The sequence below is a fragment of the Dendrobates tinctorius genome, unplaced genomic scaffold (assembly GCF_039654945.1).
Source record: "Dendrobates tinctorius isolate UK_male_01 unplaced genomic scaffold, ASM3965494v1 ptg000028l, whole genome shotgun sequence".
Lineage (NCBI taxonomy): Eukaryota > Metazoa > Chordata > Amphibia > Anura > Dendrobatidae > Dendrobates > Dendrobates tinctorius.
The window spans coordinates 23,577,065-23,598,965 of NW_027361696.1; the positions used below are offsets into that span (position 1 = coordinate 23,577,065).

The following is a 21,901-nucleotide window of genomic DNA, read 5'->3' on the forward strand; positions in this document are numbered from 1 at the left end:
TCTGCTTCAGCGAGGGCGGCGGCAGCTTCCCTTTTTGCTGCTAGGCTTTCTAAGGCAGCTCCACGCGTGCCTTCTCTAACTGCGACCTTCTCTCTTGGTCGGCTCTATCTATGCGTGACCTTCTCTCTTGTTCATCTATGCGTGCTTTCTCTAACTTAAGTTGCATCTCTTGGTCAGCAAAGCTTGCTCGCATTTTGGCAGCTTCAGCATTTGCGCAGGCAATGGCGACTGTGCTGCTGATGGATGTTGTCTTTGAGGAGACAGAAGTAACAGATCTTGTCCTGTGTGATTTGTGGGACCTGGTCTCTTGGGGGAATGCTTGGCTGTGCAAAGATTGCTGTAGCTGTATTAAGACTCTGTGTAGCCGGTGACTTGAATCCCACTAGCTGGATGGCTAACGTTTCACTGTTCTATCCTCACTAAATGAGGCAGGGTCATGTAGCTATACAGGCAGATAAACTGTTATACCGGGGTCAAATAAGGAGACTGTGGTTTAGTCTGTGCTTTTATTGAACACTAGATTATGGCCCGATGCTATCGCATCGGGAGGATGCGATAGCATCACACCTCTTGCCATGTTAACTCTCAACACACACACTCCTCTCACCTTTCACCATCTCCACTCACGTCCACTCACTCTTTCACTCCACATACGACCCCTTCTCTCACTCCGTCTCTCATACTCACGCCGTCATCGCCGCTGCTCCACGATCCCCGACATCTTCTTCCGCAGGCGCCATCCTGGATCCAGACGTTGTCCGAGCCGGCGACAAGTTCTTGCGGCGACGCCATCTTGAGTATCGTGAAATCCCGCGATACTCAAGATGGCGTCGCCAGACATGTTCTTGCGGCGACGCCATCTTGAGTATCGCAGGATTTCGCCGATCCAAAATAGCGTCGCCGCAGGAACATGTCGCCAGCGTGGAGGACGTCGGGATCCAAAATGGCGTCGGCGAAATCTCGCGAGATTTCACCGACGCCATTTTGGATCCCGACGTCCTCCACGCCGGCGACATGTTCTTGCGGCGACGCCATCTTGAGTATCGCGGGATTTCGCGATACTCAAGATGGCGTCGCCGCAAGAACATGTCGCCGGCATGGAGGACGTCTGAATCCAGGATGGCGCCGGTGGAAGAAGATGTCGGGGATCGTGGATCAGCGGCGATGACGGCGTGAGCATGAGAGACAGAGTGAGAGAAAGGGTCGTATGTGGAGTGAAAGAGTGAGTGGACGTGAGTGGAGATGGTGAAGGGTGAGAGGAGTGTGTGTGTTGAGGAGGAGTGGTGTGTTGAGGGTTAACATGGAAAGAGGCGTGCGGTGACGTCACCGGTTACAACTGGACGGAAGTTGTTACAACCGGAAGCTGCTTAGGGCATTTATTATTATTATAGATGATAGTATACTGACTTGGTGAAACTGGAAGCAATCATAATACATACAGTACAATAAGTGCATGATACAACAGAAATACATATATTACACATGCTAGACATTGCGCATGAAGGTTTAAAAACTAGTAGCTGACCCAGGGGTATGACTGACTAAGCTAGGCTAACATTAGAGCAGATAATACCTATAGAAAGCATAAGTACATACCGGTAATGCAATCGCAAGAGGAATGTAATGAAGGTGCTTCTTCCTGAATATAGGATGAAGGAAAATGGAGGCTGAGCTACCATAATGCATTGCAAAAAGGGGAGGAGAATCAGACACAAGAAATAGAAAAGAGACCTTAAACATGAGTCAGGCCGCTAGAGGGAGCTAAAACACTACAGGAAAATAAAGATATATGACTATGCAAGTTTTCTATATTCTTACTAAAGAATAACTGCAGCATTATGCAAACATATAATCAGTGATAACATATTAGATGTCGGAGACAGAACACGCAAAATTATCAAAAATTTATCCTAGAAGCATTAGTGCCTACCTATCCATAATATAGAACCTCCTCTCATCTTTCTACAGGTCAGTGGTGTCATTGTGGAACTCCCCTATCATTCTTTAATGCTCATAGCCTTCATCTCGGGTAATGATATTGTCATCAAGACAAAATTTGAATTGCTTTTGACCTTTGATGGATGGAGCTATGTACGAGTTATACTACCAATCACCTACAAGGGGGCTGTCGATGGTTTATGTGGAAACAACAATGGAGACCCGAGTGATGACTTCAACATACAAGATGGAGAGAAAGCCAACAGTCCAGAAGAATTTGGAAAACGATGGAAAGTGGGAGATGTAGAAGGATGTGAAAAAATATGTTCCGATTGCTCAAAATGTACCGAGGTGGAGAAGGAACCTTACAAGAATGACCAGTATTGTGGACTTCTCACCAAACCCGATGGACCCTTCAGTCAATGCCATCAGTTTATTGACCCAACTTCCTACTTTGATGACTGCGTATTCGATGCATGTGCTTACAAGGGTCTTCAGTCCATTGTCTGTGACAACATTGTATCTTATGCTTCTGAGTGTCAAAGAAATGGTTCAATGGTCAAAAATTGGAGGACGCCAACGTTCTGTGGTAAGTCGGTCTTTCATAGTGGATACACAATAATATGGCATCCATGGATTTAACTTTGAAATCCCATACAACATCTGTCTTGCTGAATAGATTTGCTGCATTGCTGTATTTTTTCATTTACAGAACTCATCTGCCCCCCAAATAGTCATTACAACCTCCTTGGAGATGGATGTCCAGTCACCTGTTTTGGTCTTATATCTCCACCGACCTGTGATAAGTCCTTCACTGAAGGCTGCTACTGTGATGATGGCTTTGTGCTGAGTGGAGATGACTGTGTGCCTATTGCAGAGTGTGGCTGCAATTATGAAAATATCTATTACAAGACTGGTCAAGAATTCTTCACAGATGATCTCTGCCAGAGGAAATGTACATGTAGTAACAACGGCATCACCACTTGCCAGGACCATAGCTGTGGTGCCAATGAAGAATGCAAAGTAGAGGATGGTGTCCTGGGCTGTCACGCTACAGAGCGAGGCCAATGTATAGCTTGGGGAGATCCTCACTACATCACCTTCGATAATGTCTACTATGACATGCAGGGCACTTGTCGCTACACTTTTCTCAAAATTGATACCAAACTAGTCTCATATTCGGTGATAGTGGAAAATGAGCCATATGGAAATGTTGCCGTTACCAAATCTGTCACGATGACCATAGGAGACTACATCATACACCTGGAAAGAGGAAAAGCCTGGACCATTGAGGTACAGTCGTTAGCAGGGAAACATTTGTAATGTTACATATAGTTATGTATGGACTTCCATAGCTAAACCTACTAAAGTAGTTCTGAAATAAAAAAAAGTCTTAAAGGGACCCTGACACACTATCTATATATAGTTCTATGTGTGGGTTTTAACTATAGAGCAGAAGGAGATGAGCAGATTAATATATAGGTTTCTGGGAAATTATTCAGTATAACTTTTATTGCTGCGGAATATGTCGGCGCTATAGAAATAAAATTTATTATTTATTATTTATTTTGTCCTTTGAAATCCCTGAGTTTATGAGTTCAGTGGGCGGAGCACAGTTACACCTGTCAGTCATTAAATAGGACCACCCACTGGACTCCTGAGCATAAAAAGGGCTGAAATTAAAATGAATAAGATACAATTAATGTTAAATATTTTCCCATAAATCAATATATCAATCTGATCAGCTGCCTTTTGCTCTATTACATGATATCGAGAGAGACTGATTCGAGTTAATAAGAGATTTTTATTTTATAGTTAAACAAAGAAAGATACAATCTCCCATTAGATTCCCGAAAACACCAATTCTGGATCAACGAAGAAGGAAATAATGTAATTATTTACACTAAATATGGCATCACTCTGCTGTATGACCGTCAGTACTATGTTTCTGCCTGGGTTCCCAGCTCCTATGCCGGACTCACTCAAGGCCTCTGTGGAAATTTCAACAAAGACAGGAATGATGACTTCCGTCTTCCAAATGGCACCGTTGCTAACCTGGCGGCATTTGCAGAGTCCTGGGCAGTAGGTGGAGAAAGGTCAGACTGTAGTGGGTGTTCAGGCGACCATTGTTTCACCTGTGATGAAGTGGCAACAACTGAGGCTAAGTCACCTACCAAATGCGGCCTGATCACCGATCCACAAGGTCCCTTTAAGGACTGTCACGCCCTAATGCCTCCAGATATGTATGCCAAGAGCTGCGTATTTGACCTTTGCGCCAGTGGGGATAGAGCGGATGCCCTGTGCGCCAGCCTACAAACCTACGCATCCTTGTGCCAAGACAGAGGCTCGAAAATAGGATCCTGGAGGGATGTCGTCGGCTGCCGTAAGTCTCCTACAATCTTCATGGATATTTTGATTGGTTTCTGTATGATGGCAGCAAAATATTGTCCTGTAGGAAGTAAAGTTCTCCAAGAGATACAATTCTGAAGGTGTTACATGCTCACTAATCCATAACTTGTCTTTTTGGGATTCTTTGCAGCGCTTCCATGTCGGGCTAACAGTCACTATACCTTGTGCACGCAGACCTGCCGCTTCACCTGTCACAGTCTCCGGGCTCCAAGCTCCTGTAGTGAAAACTGCTTTGAGGGTTGTGAGTGCGATGATGGTTATATGTTCGATGGGGAGAACTGTGTGACAGTGGACACTTGTGGGTGTCACCTCAATGGACGGTATCTAAAAGTAAGAAAAATTATGTTGCATTTTTTTGGAAGTTTTATACTTAATATTTTAATACCTAACATAATAATATATGATGGTTAGTGTGGTATCTAAAGTCCGATTTTCCCTGGCACAAAATTAGGACCTGGACCCTCTCTTGCATGTTGGTCAGATGTATGGGCCCATGTAGCATTCTATATACTATTGTAACAATGCTACCCACTTGGGAGCAATAAGAGGTATCACAGGAACCATTACTATCTGAAGTCCTGTTAGTTTATTTCAGTCCTCATAAACCGTATCACAGGAAACTTAAATACAGCCCTTGTCCGGCACAAAGTAAAGCAAAATAACAAGTCCATAAAATAGTGCTGTTTAGTCCGCCTGGGTTAGAGTCCAGCTTCTTAGTCCTTTAGCAAAGGCACTCAATCCAGGAGGTCTGCACACTTCCATACATAAAGCCATGTATCAGATAAACAGGTCCTATTTTACAATGTGAACCACACCCAAGGTTGGAGATATGGTGAGCAGCCTAACTGCCCTAACTGTTCAGCTGCACACAAATAGAGCTGGTCCTAACATAGCCAATTAACCCCTCTTAGTACTATGTGTACTGGAGCATTACTCCAGATTATATAACTGAGGATGAGCACCTCTATGATACTTATCTCCCATCCACTATGTATTCAGCAGCCACCTTACACTATAAAGGCTTACATGTTCCCTCATGTGATAATGATACCCATTCCACACCCCCTCCTGTAATAATGTCCCCCATTCTGGGCCCCTTTCTATAATAATGTTCCCCATCATGGGCCCTTTTCTTCAATAGTGGCTCTCATCCTGGTCCCTTTCTGTAATAATGTCCCACATCCTGGGATCCTTCCTGTAATAATGTCCTCCATCCTGGGCTCCTTCCTGTCATAATGTCCTCTTCGTGACTCGTTCCTGTATTGATATACCCTGTCCTTGGCCCCTTCCTGTGATAATGTCCCTCATCCTGGGCCCCTTCCTGGTACAATGTCCCCCAATCTGAGCTCTTCCCTAGCATAATGGCCTTCAGCTATGGGTGGCACATGATGTTGTTGCCATACGCAGCCTGTGACAGTCACGCCGACGTCAATTGCCAACTTCAGATTGGCCAGTGATGTGTTGCTGTGCAATGAAACAGAGGGTCTCTGCACTGCAATATATTTCAGCTGAACGTGCGTCCTTGCACATCCAGCTGAAACAGGTACTGCCGTTGGCAGACCCCACTCCCGCATGAGTCCAGTTGCAGATACACCATATGCGACCGTGATCATTACATCCCTAATGATAGTTACATATTAGATAGATAGTACTTTCTATTCATGCCAATGATTTTATTCTTTTTTTCAGGGTAATGAGAGTGTAGTAAGTGATGACTGCAGTCAGGAATGTTCTTGCATCCCTGGAGTTGGAGTGCGATGCCATTCTATGAGCTGCTCCGATGATGAGCGTTGTGATATTCTCGATGGTGTTAGGACCTGTGTTAAGAAAGGTAAGTTTGTTGAGATAACAGTATTAATGTTGTTTCTAGAAAACAGGAGACATTCCAGGGATATCAGTAATTAGTTAGAGCAAATTTGATGAAACTTACACATTTACAAGACTTTTGACTCATCTTCCCAATTATATTCCAAGAAACACCTCTTTTATGCACAAAAGGCACCTTCGGGCTTTAACTGCAGCTGATTGACCTTTTCTTTTCTTGGTCCTTTCTCCTCCATTTTATGTACTTCAATTTATATAATTTATATACAAAGATATCAATGTTTGTGCACTCCATTTATTTCTTGAAAACTTTTAGACCCATGCATGGAGAAAAAGTGTCATTTGAAGGAGACCTGCCAAGTCCAAGATGGGAAGGCAGCATGCGTCCCACATTACACAGGCCTGTGCTGGGCATGGGGAGATCCTCATTTCCACACATTGGATGGTAAAGAATTCAGCTTCCAAGGCACCTGCAGCTACGTTCTCTCACAATTTACTGGGACCGATTCCACCCTGGAACCATTCCAGATCATCATAAAGAATGATAACAGGGGAACCCAAGATGCCTCGTATGTACGGAAGATGGAGATTACCATGTATGCCACTAAAATCAGCATTGAACGTGGAGAATTCCCCAACATACGAGTAAGTTGGAAAAATGTGAATGCAGAATAAAGGAATCTGAAATTATTCATGTCTTATAACTGGAGGTTGACTACCTCTGTAACTGCCATAGGATAGAAAGGAAGCTCTCTACCTCTGTAACTGACATAGGATAGAGGGGAAGCTCTCTACCTATGTAACTGCCACAGGATAAAGGAGAAGCTCTCAACCTCTGTAACTGCCATAGGGTAGAAAGGAAGCTCTCTACCTCTGTAACTGCTATAGGATAGAAGGGAAGCTGTTAGCACCACGCCGGAGTCCTGCTCTGAAAGGCAGGGTCTCTGGCGTGTCACTTCACTCACCCGTGCTGCAGTCAGTTCTTCCCTTCCCCATGCTCTGCATGCTTCCAGTCGGTCCTCTAGCCATGTCCTTAGGGCATGCGCACGTGCACTCCCACCCTCTTAAAGGAACAGCGTGTGCACTTGCTATTTCCTCCTCAGCCAATAGCTGTGGGGCATTATTTATATATTGCTTCCTTCCCACTGGGGAAGTGCCTGAGCAACCTTCCTGTTTGCAGTGTATGTTGTGTAAGGTCGCATCCTGCCCTCTGCACTCTTGTGCAAATCCTGCCCGCTGCACTCTTGTGCAAATCCTGCCTGCTGTACTCTGGTGCAGATTCTGCTTGCTGCACTCTGATGCAGATCCTGCCTGCTGCACTCTGGTGCAAACTCCATCTGATGCACTCTGGTGCGAACTCTGTCTGCTGCACTCTGAGGCGAACTCTGTCTGCTGCACTCTGATACACACTCTGCTCCATCCAGTCTGTCCTCTGGGTCCAGCTGCTGCGCGTCCATTGGTCTGTCCCGGAAAGGCACCTGACGTTCATCGGAAACCAAGTCTAACCTCACCATCAGAAGCTCTGTTAAATAGTCAGGTGCTCACTTAGCCATGCCCCTACAGGCTCTCCAGGGTCCGTGGCACAGTGGTTCCACAAACCACATCTTTGACAACTTGTACTGTGTTTATTGAAAGGAAAGTTTCATCATTATCACATATGGAGATTCTTTACTGTAAGAGCAGTGATACTTTGTAACTGTTTGGTATAGGATGTGATAATGGAATCATTGAACAAACATTAGTAGGACTTGGCTGCCTCTCTTAAACAATAAAGTACTGAATGTAATTAATACTAGATTTATGGAGGTGGGACTTGATCTAGGGATTTAATATAGAATCAGGAAGAATTTTTTGTCTGAAAATTGGGCAATGAGACCTCCTGATAGAGAGCTTTGCCTTCTTTAAGATCAACATGGTAGTAATGTAGGCTCAACCTGATGGACCTGTGTCTTTTTTTAACCTTTTCAAGTAAGTATTAATTCACAATCCAAATCCAACTACTTCCCTCTTATCAACTAAGATTCACAAATAGAGACAATTAACGTATGAAATGTGTATGAAATTTTAAAATCTTTCACGCAGGTGAATGGTGAGATGACAAATTTGCCCGCAAGTTTGGCTGAAGGGAAAATCAGAGTAAGTCGCAGTGGACTGACGGCAACGGTGGAGACTAAATCTGGTGTGAACTATACTTTTGATTGGAACTGGCACTCTACAGTATCCATACCCAGTAGCTACTACAATGCTGTGTCTGGTCTTTGTGGAAACTTCAATGAAGATCCAAGTGATGATCATCAATCCCCCAAAGGAACCCTGGTCAACTCCATCATAGACTGGGCAGCTTCATGGAAAGTTTACGATCGAGATCCATTCTGCTTTGACTCTTGTCCAGGCCAATGTCCAACATGTGAAGAAAGCAAAAGGAACCTTTATGGAGGAGATGATAACTGTGGCCTTATGTTGAAAAAAGATGGACCTTTCCGAGATTGTATCTCCATAATCAATCCTGATAAGTTCTTTGATGGCTGTCTCTATGATGTCTGTACCAATGACGGAGCTAGAGTTATTCTTTGCCAAGCTCTGGAGTCATATGCAAGTACATGCATGAGTCAAGGAATAATGACTGATGACTGGAGAATGTCCTCTAATTGCCGTAAGTTCTACTTAAAGTGAATTTCAAGGAGATTTTATTGTACACCCCTTTAAGTTTCATTTTTCAGATGTTGCTCATTTTTAGCCTATATTGATTCCACCATTTATTTTGTTCTTTCTAGCAAAAATATGTGAAGATCCAAACAGTCACTACAACGCCTGTGGAAATGCTTGTCCAGCAAGTTGCGTTGACAAAGGTGCTCCTGCAAAATGCACAAAACCATGCATAGAAACATGTGAATGCAATACGAACATGGTCCTCAGTGGTGACACTTGTGTACCAACCACAAGCTGCGGATGTCAACATAATGGAAGATATTATGATCCTCACCAGACTTGGTACAGTGAAAACTGCAATGTTCAATGTGAATGTGATCCAGATCTGGCCCAGGTGGTTTGCAAGTCGATAAGATGCAAAGAAAGTGAGACTTGCACCATTGTCAATGGGATAAGAGGCTGCTATCCCAAAGATTCTTCCATCTGCATAGCCTCCGGTGATCCTCATTATACCACATTTGATAAAAAGAAAGTAGACTTTATGGGCACTTGTATCTACCAACTGGTAGGAGTAACTGTCCCATCATTGACCCAGTTCTCGATCAAGGTTAAGAATGAGCACCGTGGTAACAAAGCCGTGTCCTTCACCAAAGATGTCATAATGGAGATCTACAACACAACAATAACCATGAGTAATGACTACCCCAGAAAGATGAAGGTAAAACAAAGTAAAAAAAATGTTTTTTATTAAAATTATGAGTAAAAAAGATGAGATTCCATTCTAAAATCGAAAAATATGTGTGGTCTAAAAGGGTTATTCTATGTAGCTCTTGACAGGACCCTTGTTTATGGAAAAGAACCATTGGTTATTATGATCTTCCAGTAGGTGTATTTTCCCCATGTATTGATTAAAATAGGAATCCATCACTATTTTTGACTAGTTGTTGGGAATGAAAAAGCCTGGTAGCTATGAAACATAGAGCTGAAGTTCCAATCATTTGGATATTTTGGTTCTATTTGTGGGTCAAGAATAATTAGTGCCCTTGGATGGGTCTAAAAACTGGAGTTTCAAATGGACTTGTTAAGGATGTTATTTAATATGGTGATCAGAATGGATATGTTATTGGTGTCACTTATGTAACCTTTTAACTTATTTTCAATAGGTCAATGGGCGTTTTGTGGCATTACCCTACAGTTTTAAGTCCAAGAACCTTGTGGCCTTCATATCTGGAAAACATACAGTAGTTAAGGCCAATAATGGCCTGACCTTAAGTTTTGATGGTTGGAGCTATGCTACTGTAAGGCTATCAAATACTTACAAAGGAGCTGTCAATGGTCTATGTGGAAACAACAATGGAGATCCTGAAGATGATTTCATCCTACGGGAAGGAGGAAGAGCCAGAAATCCAGAAGAATTTGGAAAGCATTGGAAAGTGGAAGAAGTGCAAGGCTGTGAAGATGTATGTGTAGATTGCCCCAAGTGTAATGAGGCTGATAAAAGGGTTTACAAGAGTGACCAATATTGTGGACTTATCATCAAACCCAATGGACCCTTCAGTCAATGCCATGAGTATATTGATCCAAGTTCTTTCTTTGATGATTGCGTATTTGATGCATGTGCTTACAAGGGTCTTCAGTCTGTTGTCTGTGACAACATTGCAACTTATGTTTCTGAATGTCAGAGAAATGGTTTAATGGTCAAGGAATGGAGGACACCAACTTTCTGCCGTAAGTTGTTTTTCATAATGGATACTCAACTAAGATAACACTCTTGATAAGAAGTTTAGGCATGAATTGTATAGTATATCTTCCTGAATGGATTTGCTGTATTTATATGAATCCACTTTTTCATTTACAGAACTTAACTGCCCCCTGAATAGTCATTACAACCTTCTTGGAGATGGATGTCCCGTAACCTGTTTTGGTCTTACATCTCCACCAATCTGTGATAAGTCCTTCACTGAAGGCTGCTACTGTGTTGATGGCTTTATACTGAGTGGAGATGACTGTGTGCCTATTGCAGAGTGCGGCTGCGCTTATGAAAATATCTATTATAACTTGGGTCAAGAATTCTTCATAGATGATCTCTGTGAAAAGAAATGTACATGTGGGAACAACGGCATCACCACCTGCCAGGACCATAGGTGTAGCGCTAATGAAGTGTGCAAAGTGGTGGATGGTGTCTTGGGCTGTCATGCTAAAGAGCTGGGTCAGTGTATAGCATGGGGAGATCCTCACTATATCACCTTCGATAATGTCTACTATGACATGCAGGGCATCTGTAGCTACACTCTTGTAAGGGTGAAAAAAGTCAAGTTTGAGGTCACAGTGGAAAATGAGCCATATGGAAAAGTTGCTGTTACTAAATCAGTCACAGTGACCATAGGAACCCATATCATACACCTCGGGAGAGGAGGAACCTGGACCATTGAGGTTGGTACAACCATTACACTGTTAACATCACCAACTCATGATCATTTTTGACTATATGACTATGTGAATTCATGTTTGAAAAACTTTTTTAGGATACATTTTTGTTTTCCCTTTAATTCTTAGGTCAATGGAGAGCGATATAATGTCCCTTGTAAATCACAAAAACTAGAATACTGGATAACCCAAGAAGGAAATAATATGATTTTACAGACTATCCATGGTTTTAAGGTACTATTCAACCAGCAGTACTTTGTAGCAATCTGGGTTCCCAGCTCCTTTTCCGGATATACCGAAGGCCTGTGTGGCAACTACAATAAGGACTCGGGCGATGACTTCCGTCTTACAAATGGCACCATTATCACTGACTTAGCCTTATTTACTGAGTCCTGGACAGTGGCTAAACACGGATTGACCTGCAGCGGATGTTCTGGTAGTCAATGTCCAACCTGTAGTGAAGTTGCAAACACTGAAGCTAATTCTCCCACCAAATGTGGAATTATTGCAGACCCTCAAGGTCCATTTAAGGACTGCCATTCCTTGGTGCCTCCAGAAAGATATGGAAAGAGTTGTGTATTTGATGTTTGTGCTGGACGTGGTGGTCAGGAAGCCCTATGTGCTAACCTACAAACCTACACAGCATTGTGCCAAGAAAAAGGAGCCAAAGTTCATCCTTGGAGAGAAATTGTCGGCTGCCGTAAGTCATGCATAATATTAATTTTTCAAAATTAGACTTAATGTCAGTTCTTAATATTTTCCTGGTGTGACCCCAACATATACAATCATATTCTTTTCCATAGATATGGCATATTGAAATATTTGAGAGTCCAAAAGTCGAACTTTACTAAGGGTTGTGATGCAGGACATAAGTTTGAATGTCCAAATTTTGCCATTTTTGCCTTTAGATCTTTGATCTTTGGTCCACATGATGATGTAATAATCTTCAATGTGTGGAGAGAAGATCGATAAATAGACAAATGTTTCTTATGTTTCTCTAGTGTTTTTGTCTTTTATATAATACTAGCTATGAACCTGTTCTACGCCCGGGAGGTGGGCATTTTTATTGGTATATGGTCTCCCATCCTGGTATGTGCTGCACCCCTCATCCCTATCCTGGTATGTATGGTACCCTCACCCCCCAATCCTGGTATGCATGGTACCCCCTCATCCCTATCATGGTATGCATGATACCCCCCTCATCCCTATCGTGGTATGCATGATGCCCTCACCCCCAATCTTGGTATGCATGGTCCTCTCACCCCCCAATTCTGGTATGCATGGTCCCCTCACCCCCCTATCCTGGTATGCATGGTCCCCTCACCCCCCAATCCTGGTATGCATGGCCCCCTCACCCCCCAATCCTGGTATGCATGGCCCCCTCACCCCCCAATCCTGGTATGCATGGTCCCCTCACCCCCCTATCCTGGTATGCATGGTCCTCTCACTCCCGTATCCTGGTATGCATGGTCCTCTCACCCCCCTATCCTGGTATGCATGGTCCTCTAACCCCTTCTATCCTGGTATGCATGGTCCTCTCACCCCCCTATCCTGGTATGCATGGTCCTCTCACCCCCCTATCCTGGTATGCATGTCACCCCCCAATCCTGGTATGCATGGTCCCCTCACCCCACTATCCTGGTATGCATGGTCCTCTCACTCCCGTATCCTGGTATGCATGGTCCTCTCACCCCCCTATCCTGGTATGCATGGTCCTCTCACCCCTTCTATCCTGGTATGCATGGTCCTCTCACCCCCCCTATCCTGGTATGCATGGTCCTCTCACCCCCCCCTATCCTGGTATGCATGTCACCCCCCAATCCTGGTATGCATGGTCCCCTCACCCCCCTATCCTGTATGCATGGTCCTCTCACACCCCTATCCTGGTATGCATGGTCCTCTCACCCCCCCATCCTGGTATGCATGGTCCTCTCACCCCCCTATCCTGGTATGCATGGTCCTCTCACCCCCCTTATCCTGGTATGCATGGTCCTCTCACCCCCCCTATCCTGGTATGCATGGTCTTACCCCCCAATCCTGGTATTCATGGTCTTCTTACCCCCCAATCCTGGTATGCATGCTACTCCTCACCCCCCAATCCTGGTATGCATGGTCCCCTCACCCCCCAATCCTGGCATGCATGGTCCTCTCACTCCTCTTTTCATGGTATGCATGGTCCTCTCACCCCCCTATCCTGGTATGCATGCCACCCCCCAATCCTGGTATGCATGGTCCCCTCACCCCCCTATCCTGGTATGCATGGTCCTCTCACTCCCGTATCCTGGTATGCATGGTCCTCTCACCCCCCTATCCTGGTATGCATGGTCCTCTCACCCCTTCTATCCTGGTATGCATGGTCCTCTCACCCCCCCTATCCTGGTATGCATGGTCCTCTCACCCCCCCCTATCCTGGTATGCATGTCACCCCCCAATCCTGGTATGTATGGTCCCCTCACTCCCCTATCCTGTATGCATGGTCCTCTCACACCCCTATCCTGGTATGCATGGTCCTCTCACCCCCCCATCCTGGTATGCATGGTCCTCTCACCCCCTATCCTGGTATGCATGGTCCTCTCACCCCCCTTATCCTGGTATGCATGGTCCTCTCACCCCCCCTATCCTGGTATGCATGGTCTTACCCCCCAATCCTGGTATTCATGGTCTTCTTACCCCCCAGTCCTGGTATGCATGCTACTCCTCACCCCCCAATTCTGGTAAGCATGGTCCCCTCACCCCCCCCAATCCTGGCATGCATGGTCCTCTCACTCCTCTTTTCGTGGTATGCATGGTCCCCTCACCCTCCTTTCGTTTTATGCGTGGTCCCCTCACTCCTCTTTCGGGGTATGCGTGGTCCCCTCATCCCCCTTTCCTGGTATGCGTGGTCCCCTCACCCCCCTATCCTGGTATGCGTGGTCCCCTCACCCCCCTATCCTGGTGTGCGTGGTCCCCTCACCCCCCTATCCTGGTGTGCGTGGTCCCCTTACCCCCCTTTCCTGGTATGCGTTGTCCCCTCACCCCCCTTTCTTGGTTTGTGTGGTCCCCTCACCCCCCTTTCGTGTTATGCGTGGTCCCCTCACCCCCCTTTCCTGGTATGCGTGGTCCCCTCACCCCCCTTTTGTGGTATGTATGGTCCCCTCACCCCCTATCCTGGTATGCATGGTCCCCTTTCCTGGTATGCATAGTCCCCTCTCCCCGCTTATCCTGGTATGCATGATCCCCTTCACCCCTATTAAATTACACACATACAAAAAAAAACATTTATACTCACCCTTCTTCCCTGTGTCCAGCGCTGTCACGTTCTGCTGGAGGCCGGGGGAGGAGTCTGGCGCCGGAGTACGTGCATGCCCATAGCGCTGTCCGGCACCATATTGCTGAAGACACACTGCAAATGTGTCTTCAGTAAAATGGCGGCGGATCGCGCTATGCACATTTGCGAGTCCGGCCGCACTCCTGCCCCGGTCTCCGGCTGAAGTGAAGCGCCGCGGCAACGCTTCTCCCGGTCAGGTAAGTATGGTTCCGGACATAGCGGTATGCAGTGTGTATGCGTACCACCATCTCCGATGCCATACACACTCCTCACCGCGGGATGACTCATTCTGTCTGGAGCCAGACAGCGCAGGCTTCAGACAGAGTGACACTTAGCCCGTTATATTATAGATGACACAACATCTTCAGTCACATATTTTGCCTTCTCCTTTCAGCCTTTACATGTCAAGAAAAAAGTCAGTACTCTCAATGTACCCAGACCTGTGGCATCACTTGCTATGGCCTCCTAGCTCCAACTACTTGCACCGACAGATGTTTCGAAGGATGTGAGTGTGACCCTGGATATGTATTTGATGGCAACAACTGTGTGACAATAGACCATTGTGGATGTTTGCATAATGGAAGGTATCTGAAGGTAAGAAATGGATCTAGATGGCGTACTGGCATATGACCGGTGAACCGGAAGTAAAAAATTAGAAATAAAATATTAGATTTTGTGTATTGTGGGGATGTGACTCGCTCAGGTGCAGCGGGAGACAATCAGGAGACCGGTTCTTCCAAAGTTCATGAGGTTTATTTCTGTCATAAACCATAAAACAGCGTATCACCAAAAATAGCCTCTAGCTTAGGCAAACAAAACATAAACCTTCGTGGTTGCAGACTCAGACCGCGAGTCTCAGCACATGCTGGGAGGTGTAGTCCTCCCCACATACAGCTCCCTGGTTCAGGAGCAGGTCACATTATAAGGCTGTAGCCACACCCACGTTCCCAGCAGCTGACTGGTCACATGACTGTGACCTCACCACAGGTCCTTCAAACAAAAACAATAACAATATCTGGTATGCTTTACTTCTGCCTTACATTATGGAGAAAAGCCATTTATGAGACACATATCTCCCATCAATTACACGACCCTTAGCCCTGCCACATACCTCCCCCCTCTGCCTAAAGCCGTGGGGCTTGGCACTTTCAGCTACCAGGCAAGGGATTCTGGAGAGGGCATCGGCATTCCCATGTAGCTTCCCGGCCCTATGCTCTACATGGAAACTGAAGTCTTGTAGGGCTAAGAACCAGCGGGTGACCCTAGCATTCTTGCCCTTGGTTTCCCTCATCCACCTGAGTGGGGCATGGTCGGATATTAACCTAAACTTCCGTCCCACCAGGTAGTACCGTAATGTGTCCACTGCCCATTTTATGGCCAAACACTCCTTCTCTACAACTGAGTAATTTCTCTCACAAGAAGTCAACTTCCTACTCAAGTAGAGAACAGGATGCTCCTCCCCACGTATCTCTTGGGAAATGACAGCTCCTACCCCGACATCTGAGGCATCTGTCTGGAGGACAAATTCACGTTTAAAGTCTGGGGCCACCAAAACGGGCTGCTTACAAAGAGCTCCCTTCATTTCTTGGAAGGCTGACTCTGCTTCTTCGGACCAGCTGACCATCACTGACTTTGTCCCTTTAAGCAGATCAGTTAGAGGTGCAGCCATTGTGGCGAAGTTTGGGATAAACCTCCTGTAATATCCCACAATCCCCAGGAAGGCTTTAACTTGCTTCTTTGACAGAGGTCTCGGCCATGTTTGAATTGCCTCCACTTTATTGATTTGGGGTTTGATCTCGCCACGCCCCACTACATATCCGAGGTACTTGGTTTCTTCTCTCCCCAAGGCACACTTCTTCGGGTTTATTGTAAACCCCGCCTCTCTTAGAGCGTCAAACACTGCTTGGACCTTTTCCAGGTGAGTCTCCCAGTCCGGGGTAAAGATGACGATATCATCCAGGTATGCGGCAGCGTATAGCTTATGAGGTGCAAGGATTCTATCCATCGCCCTCTGGAAGGTTGCTGGAGCTCCCTGTAGGCCAAACGGCATCCGGACATACTGGAAGCACCCGTCTGGTGTGGAGAATGCCGTCTTCTCCTTGGCTTCCTGTGCCATGGGGATCTGCCAATATCCCTTGGTCAGATCCAAAGTGGTTATGTACCTGGCAGGTCCAAGTCTCTCGATGAGCTCATCAACGCGTGGCATGGGATAAGCGTCGAACTTGGAGACCTCATTCAGCTTCCGGTAATCGTTGCAGAACCTCCATTCACCATCAGGTTTTGGGACCAGGACAATCGGGCTCGACCAGCCGCTCTTGGATTCCTCAATGACCCCGAGCTTCAACATACGCTGCACCTCCTTGGAGATTACCTCTCGCCGGGCCTCAGGAATACGATATGGTTTCACGTTCACCCGCACATGTGGCTCGGTCAGAATTTCGTGCTCCACCACCTTCGTGCACCCCGGCAACTCTGAGAACAGGTCGCGGTTTTTCTGGAGTAACTCCCGGCACTGCTGCTTCTGGGCCTTCGATAGAGTCTCCGCTATGGTAACGGCTCCAACCTCCCCTTCTAGGTTGCCCAGCAAGCACGGAGTTACCGCTGGCTCCTTATCTTGCCACGGCTTGATAAGGTTAACATGGTAAACCTGGTATGGCTTCCGTCTTCCGGGTTGGTGGATCTTGTAGTTTACGTCTCCCAGTTTCTCCACCACCTCATATGGCCCTTGCCACTTGGCCAAGAACTTACTTTCCACCGTCGGGATTAGCACGAGAACTCGGTCTCCCGGATTGAACTGCCTCACTCTGGCTGACCGGTTGTAGACCCTGGCCTGAGCCTCTTGTGCCTGGCGGAGATGTTCTTTAACAATGGGCATCTCCTTCGCAACCCTCTGCTGCATCAGTGCCACATGCTCAATGACGCTTCTGTGGGGCGTGACTTCGGCTTCCCAGGTTTCCTTGGCTATATCTAGGAGACCTCGCGGATGCCGGCCGTACAGAAGCTTGAAGGGGGAGAACCCCGTGGAGGCCTGGGGAACTTCACGGATAGAAAACAGTAAATACGGTAAGAGACAATCCCAGTCTCTACCATCTTCCTCTATGACTTTTCTCAGCATGCTCTTCAGGGTCTTGTTAAACCTCTCAACAAGGCCATCTGACTGTGGATGGTACACTGAAGTCCTCAGCTGGGAAATTTGCAAGACTCTGCACAATTCTCTCATCACCTTGCTCATAAAAGGTGTCCCCTGGTCGGTCAGGATCTCCTTCGGCAAACCCGTCCGGGAAAACACATGGACCAGCTCACGGGCTATACTCTTCGCAGAGGAGTTTCTCAGGGGAATGGCCTCAGGATAGCGTGTGGCATAGTCCAGGATGACTAATATATACTGATGGCCCCTAGCTCATTTAACTAAGGGACCGACCAAGTCCATGGCAATTCTCTCAAATGGCACCTCAATAATGGGCAGTGGCACAAGAGGGTTCCGAAAATGAGATGTGGGGGCAGTTAACTGACATGTCGTGCAGGACCTGCAATAGTTTACTATTTCCCGGTGACACCCAGGCCAATAGAACCTCTGTACAATCCGTTCCTGGGTTTTTTCCACCCCCAGGTGTCCCCCCAAGATGTGTGAATGGGCCATGTCCAACACTTTTCGTCTATAGGGGCCTGGTACTATTAACTGCTCTGCCACCTCCTCCCTTATTTTCGTGACCCGGTACAACAATTCCCCACTCAACATAAAATGGGGAAACCTTGTGTCTGCTCCCGGCTCTTGTGCAACCCCATTAATGACGGTGACATTGTTAAAGGCTTCCCTTAGTGTGGGGTCCCTATGTTGGGCAGTCCCAAAATTCTCCCCGGCCACCCCTAACTCCGTGATGTCAGGTACAGGGGACCCTTCCTCTTCATCCCCAACAAGGACACATAAAGGGAACTCGTCTGCCTCTGGTGGTGGCGATACCTCAGTGGGGTGGATTGGTTCCCTGCTCTTGCTAGCACACTCAGAACCCATCCCCCACAGATCCCAAAACAGACAGAAATCCCGGCCAATAATTATGGGATGCAACAAGTCTCGAACAACGCCAACTTCATGCGACTCGGTGCCATGCGCCGTTTCAATCTTCACCCTAGCCATAGGGTAGTCCTTTGCATCGCCATGTATGCACCGAACACCAATCATTTTACCCGGGAGTATGTTTAGAGGAAAACTGACCCTCACAAGGGTCACCAAGCTCCCGGAGTCCAGAAGCGCCATTACTGCTCGACCGTTCACCTTCACGGGACACGCTTGTGGCCCCTTGTTAGGTAGCGAGTTCACACTGCAAGCTGGATATGCGTAATATGAACTACGGCGTCCCATGCTGCAGTCCATCTGCTCGGTGGTCTGGGGACAACGGGCCGCTATATGTCCTGGTCCATGACACTTCCAGCAAATAACACCCGAGGGGACCTTGGGCACCGCCTCCCCCGCCCCTTTTGACCTTGGACGCACCACCCCTTTTTGTGACTCCGCCCCCTGCTGGGACCCCCAATATGGAATGGGCTGCTTCCCCAAGGAACCTTCCATCCCCTGGTATCTCTCGACCAGCCCAACCAGTTCATCAGCATTTTGGGGATCACCCTGGGCAACCCAAGTCTGTAGAGGTCTCGGCAGAGAATGCACAAACCGATCCATCACAACTCGCTCTACCATCTGTGCAGGGGAAGCCGACTCTGGCTGCAGCCATTTCTGGACCAGGTGCAACAGGTCAAACATTTGGGAGCGCGGGGGTTTGTCCCGGTGATAGGCCCAGCGATGAACTCGCTGTGCCCTGGTAGTCATTGTTACCCCCAAGCGTGCGAGAATTTCCGCTTTTAATTTGGGATACTCTCTGGCATCTTGTACCGTCAGGTCAAAGTACGCCTTCTGGGGCTCCCCCGTTAGGTAAGGGGCCAGTACCTCCGCCCACCGCTCTGGCTGAAGTTTTTCCCTCTCAGCCACCCTCTCAAACACCGTCAGGAAGGCCTCCACATCATCCTCAGGGGTCATTTTTTGTAATGCGCGTCTTACCGCCTTCTCGACGTCGGTGGCATCAGCCCGACCTGGGGTTGGGGCGCTCGTCCTGCCCTCCTGGATGGCGGTTGCCAGAAGCTGCATCTGCTGCCGTTGTTCCTGCTGGCTCTGCTGGAACTGCTGCCGCTGCTCCTGCTGGCTTTGCTGGATCTGCTGTAACAACAGCTTGTTGGTTTCCTGCTGCAGTGCCTGGGACTGGACCAGGTGTTTCATGAGGTCCTCCATGATTCCAGGCAATGCTTGTTGCCCCGCTGCAAACTTCACCCAGGACATGCAGCAACTGTCTCAAGTCTCTGCTGGGACCGCTGCCCGCACGTGTACCACCAATTGTGGGGATGTGACTCGCTCAGGTGCAGCGGGAGACAATCAGGAGACCGGTTCTTCCAAAGTTCATGAGGTTTATTTCTGTCATAAACCATAAAACAGCGTATCACCAAAAATAGCCTCTAGCTTAGGCAAACAAAACATAAACCTTCGTGGTTGCAGACTCAGACCGCGAGTCTCAGCACATGCTGGGAGGTGTAGTCCTCCCCACATACAGCTCCCTGGTTCAGGAGCAGGTCACATTATAAGGCTGTAGCCACACCCACGTTCCCAGCAGCTGACTGGTCACATGACTGTGACCTCACCACAGGTCCTTCAAACAAAAACAATAACAATATCTGGTATGCTTTACTTCTGCCTTACATTATGGAGATAAGCCATTTATGAGACACATATCTCCCATCAATTACACGACCCTTAGCCCTGCCACAGTATATTAAAACGTCTTTTACTACTTTTTAGACAAATGAAAGTGTGCGAAATGAGGTCTGCAGTCAAGAATGCACTTGTGATCCTAAGTTGGGGCTTACTTGTCATAATTTGACATGTGCCGCAGATGAGAAATGTCAACTTTTGGATGGTGTGAGGTCTTGTGTCAGTACAGGTAAGTGCCATGAGGTCCTAAGGACTATATTATCGGTGACTTGACATATTATGGATTTCTAGATGTTCTGGGGAAGGACAATTGGCACAATGAGATAATCAGCTTAAAATGTCTATACTTAAGACAAGTGGTGATAGAGAACCAAAAAATTTAACCTTTGACCTCCATATTTTTGTATATTTCTAGATCCTTGCAAGTTTAAGACATGTCGTTTGAAGGAGACCTGTAAAGTACAAGATGACAAAGCAGTGTGTGCCCCAGATTACAATGGCCTGTGTTGGGCATGGGGTGATCCTCACTTCCGCACCTTCGATGAGAAAGACTTCAGCTTCCAAGGCACCTGCAGCTATGTCCTTGCTAAATACTCTGGGTATGATCCCACCCTGGAACCATTCCAGGTCATCATAAAGAATGAAAACAGGGGAAGCCAAGCCGCTTCGTTTGTCAGGAGGATGGAAACTACTATTTATAACATCAAAATCAGTGTTCAAGTTGAAGAATTCCCCAAAATCCGAGTAAGATTTTAAAAATATTTACTCCTCAATGGAAAAAAAGGTCAAAATTATTGCAATAAATTGTGTTTTTTTTGTTGTGGTCGACTGTGGTAAAATACAAAATGGTCTTCCTATTCCATCCCGATTAAAGGTCTTCTACCGTTTTTTGTCTACAACTCCCTTGCAAATTTATGTGTCTTTACGCTCATATACAACAAACTATCCCTATGTTTTCTGATACTATCATTAGGTATTAATCCCCTTTCAAAACCTCCTCTTTTTGATAACTTACAATCAGTGGAAGAGAAGGAATTACCTTTTTGTGGTCTTTAATCATGGAGACACGTAGAGGACTGTATTGTTGGTGTATACACAGAACGATAGGAGGTTTTAACTGAGAATATATGTAGCATGATTAGATGGCTTCCTGTTGTGAATTCTCATACATCGGAGTCGGTGCTCCCTCTGGTGGTTACTGTGGGTAGTGGAGCTGGCCGAATTGACAGAGGTCTGCCACCTGACGATGATGATTGGATATCTGGGTTTACTGATTGGGAGTATTTAAGTGAGCAGGCTTCCCTCAATTGTTGCTGGTGATTAGTTCTTCCTGTGCAACTTGAGGTCTGCTGTCTCCTGCCTGATCCTGCATTTTTCAGTTAAGTTGTCTATTTGCTAATCCTTTGCATCTGATCTGGTTTTGCCTCTTTCTGCTTTTCTGTGCGGGTTCAGCGTGCTCCCTGCTGGGGCTGTGCTGGACCCCGCTCCATATGTTACAGCTTGTGTCAGTTTGTTCAGTCCCCTGTTATTTTAGTCTCTTTTGCTTTGCTGACAGTTTACACCAGAATGCTGATATAGTGGGGGAGAGGTCGTGA

General features: G+C 46.6%; 1 protein-coding gene across 1 annotated transcript in view; it reads left to right on the forward strand.

Moving 5' to 3' along the window:
* LOC141085213 (IgGFc-binding protein-like) overlaps window positions 1-21,901 on the forward strand; it is a 120,976-nt gene that overhangs the window by 76,472 nt on the left and 22,603 nt on the right. The window contains exons 15-28 of the mRNA XM_073570466.1: window positions 1,969-2,527; window positions 2,651-3,231; window positions 3,754-4,321; window positions 4,478-4,677; window positions 6,037-6,178; window positions 6,488-6,816; window positions 8,254-8,824; window positions 8,946-9,538; window positions 9,984-10,548; window positions 10,679-11,253; window positions 11,377-11,947; window positions 14,949-15,148; window positions 20,394-20,535; window positions 20,722-21,050. Coding sequence (XP_073426567.1) covers window positions 1,969-2,527; window positions 2,651-3,231; window positions 3,754-4,321; window positions 4,478-4,677; window positions 6,037-6,178; window positions 6,488-6,816; window positions 8,254-8,824; window positions 8,946-9,538; window positions 9,984-10,548; window positions 10,679-11,253; window positions 11,377-11,947; window positions 14,949-15,148; window positions 20,394-20,535; window positions 20,722-21,050 — 5,925 coding nt within the window. The remainder of the gene's footprint in view (window positions 1-1,968; window positions 2,528-2,650; window positions 3,232-3,753; window positions 4,322-4,477; window positions 4,678-6,036; window positions 6,179-6,487; window positions 6,817-8,253; window positions 8,825-8,945; window positions 9,539-9,983; window positions 10,549-10,678; window positions 11,254-11,376; window positions 11,948-14,948; window positions 15,149-20,393; window positions 20,536-20,721; window positions 21,051-21,901) is intronic.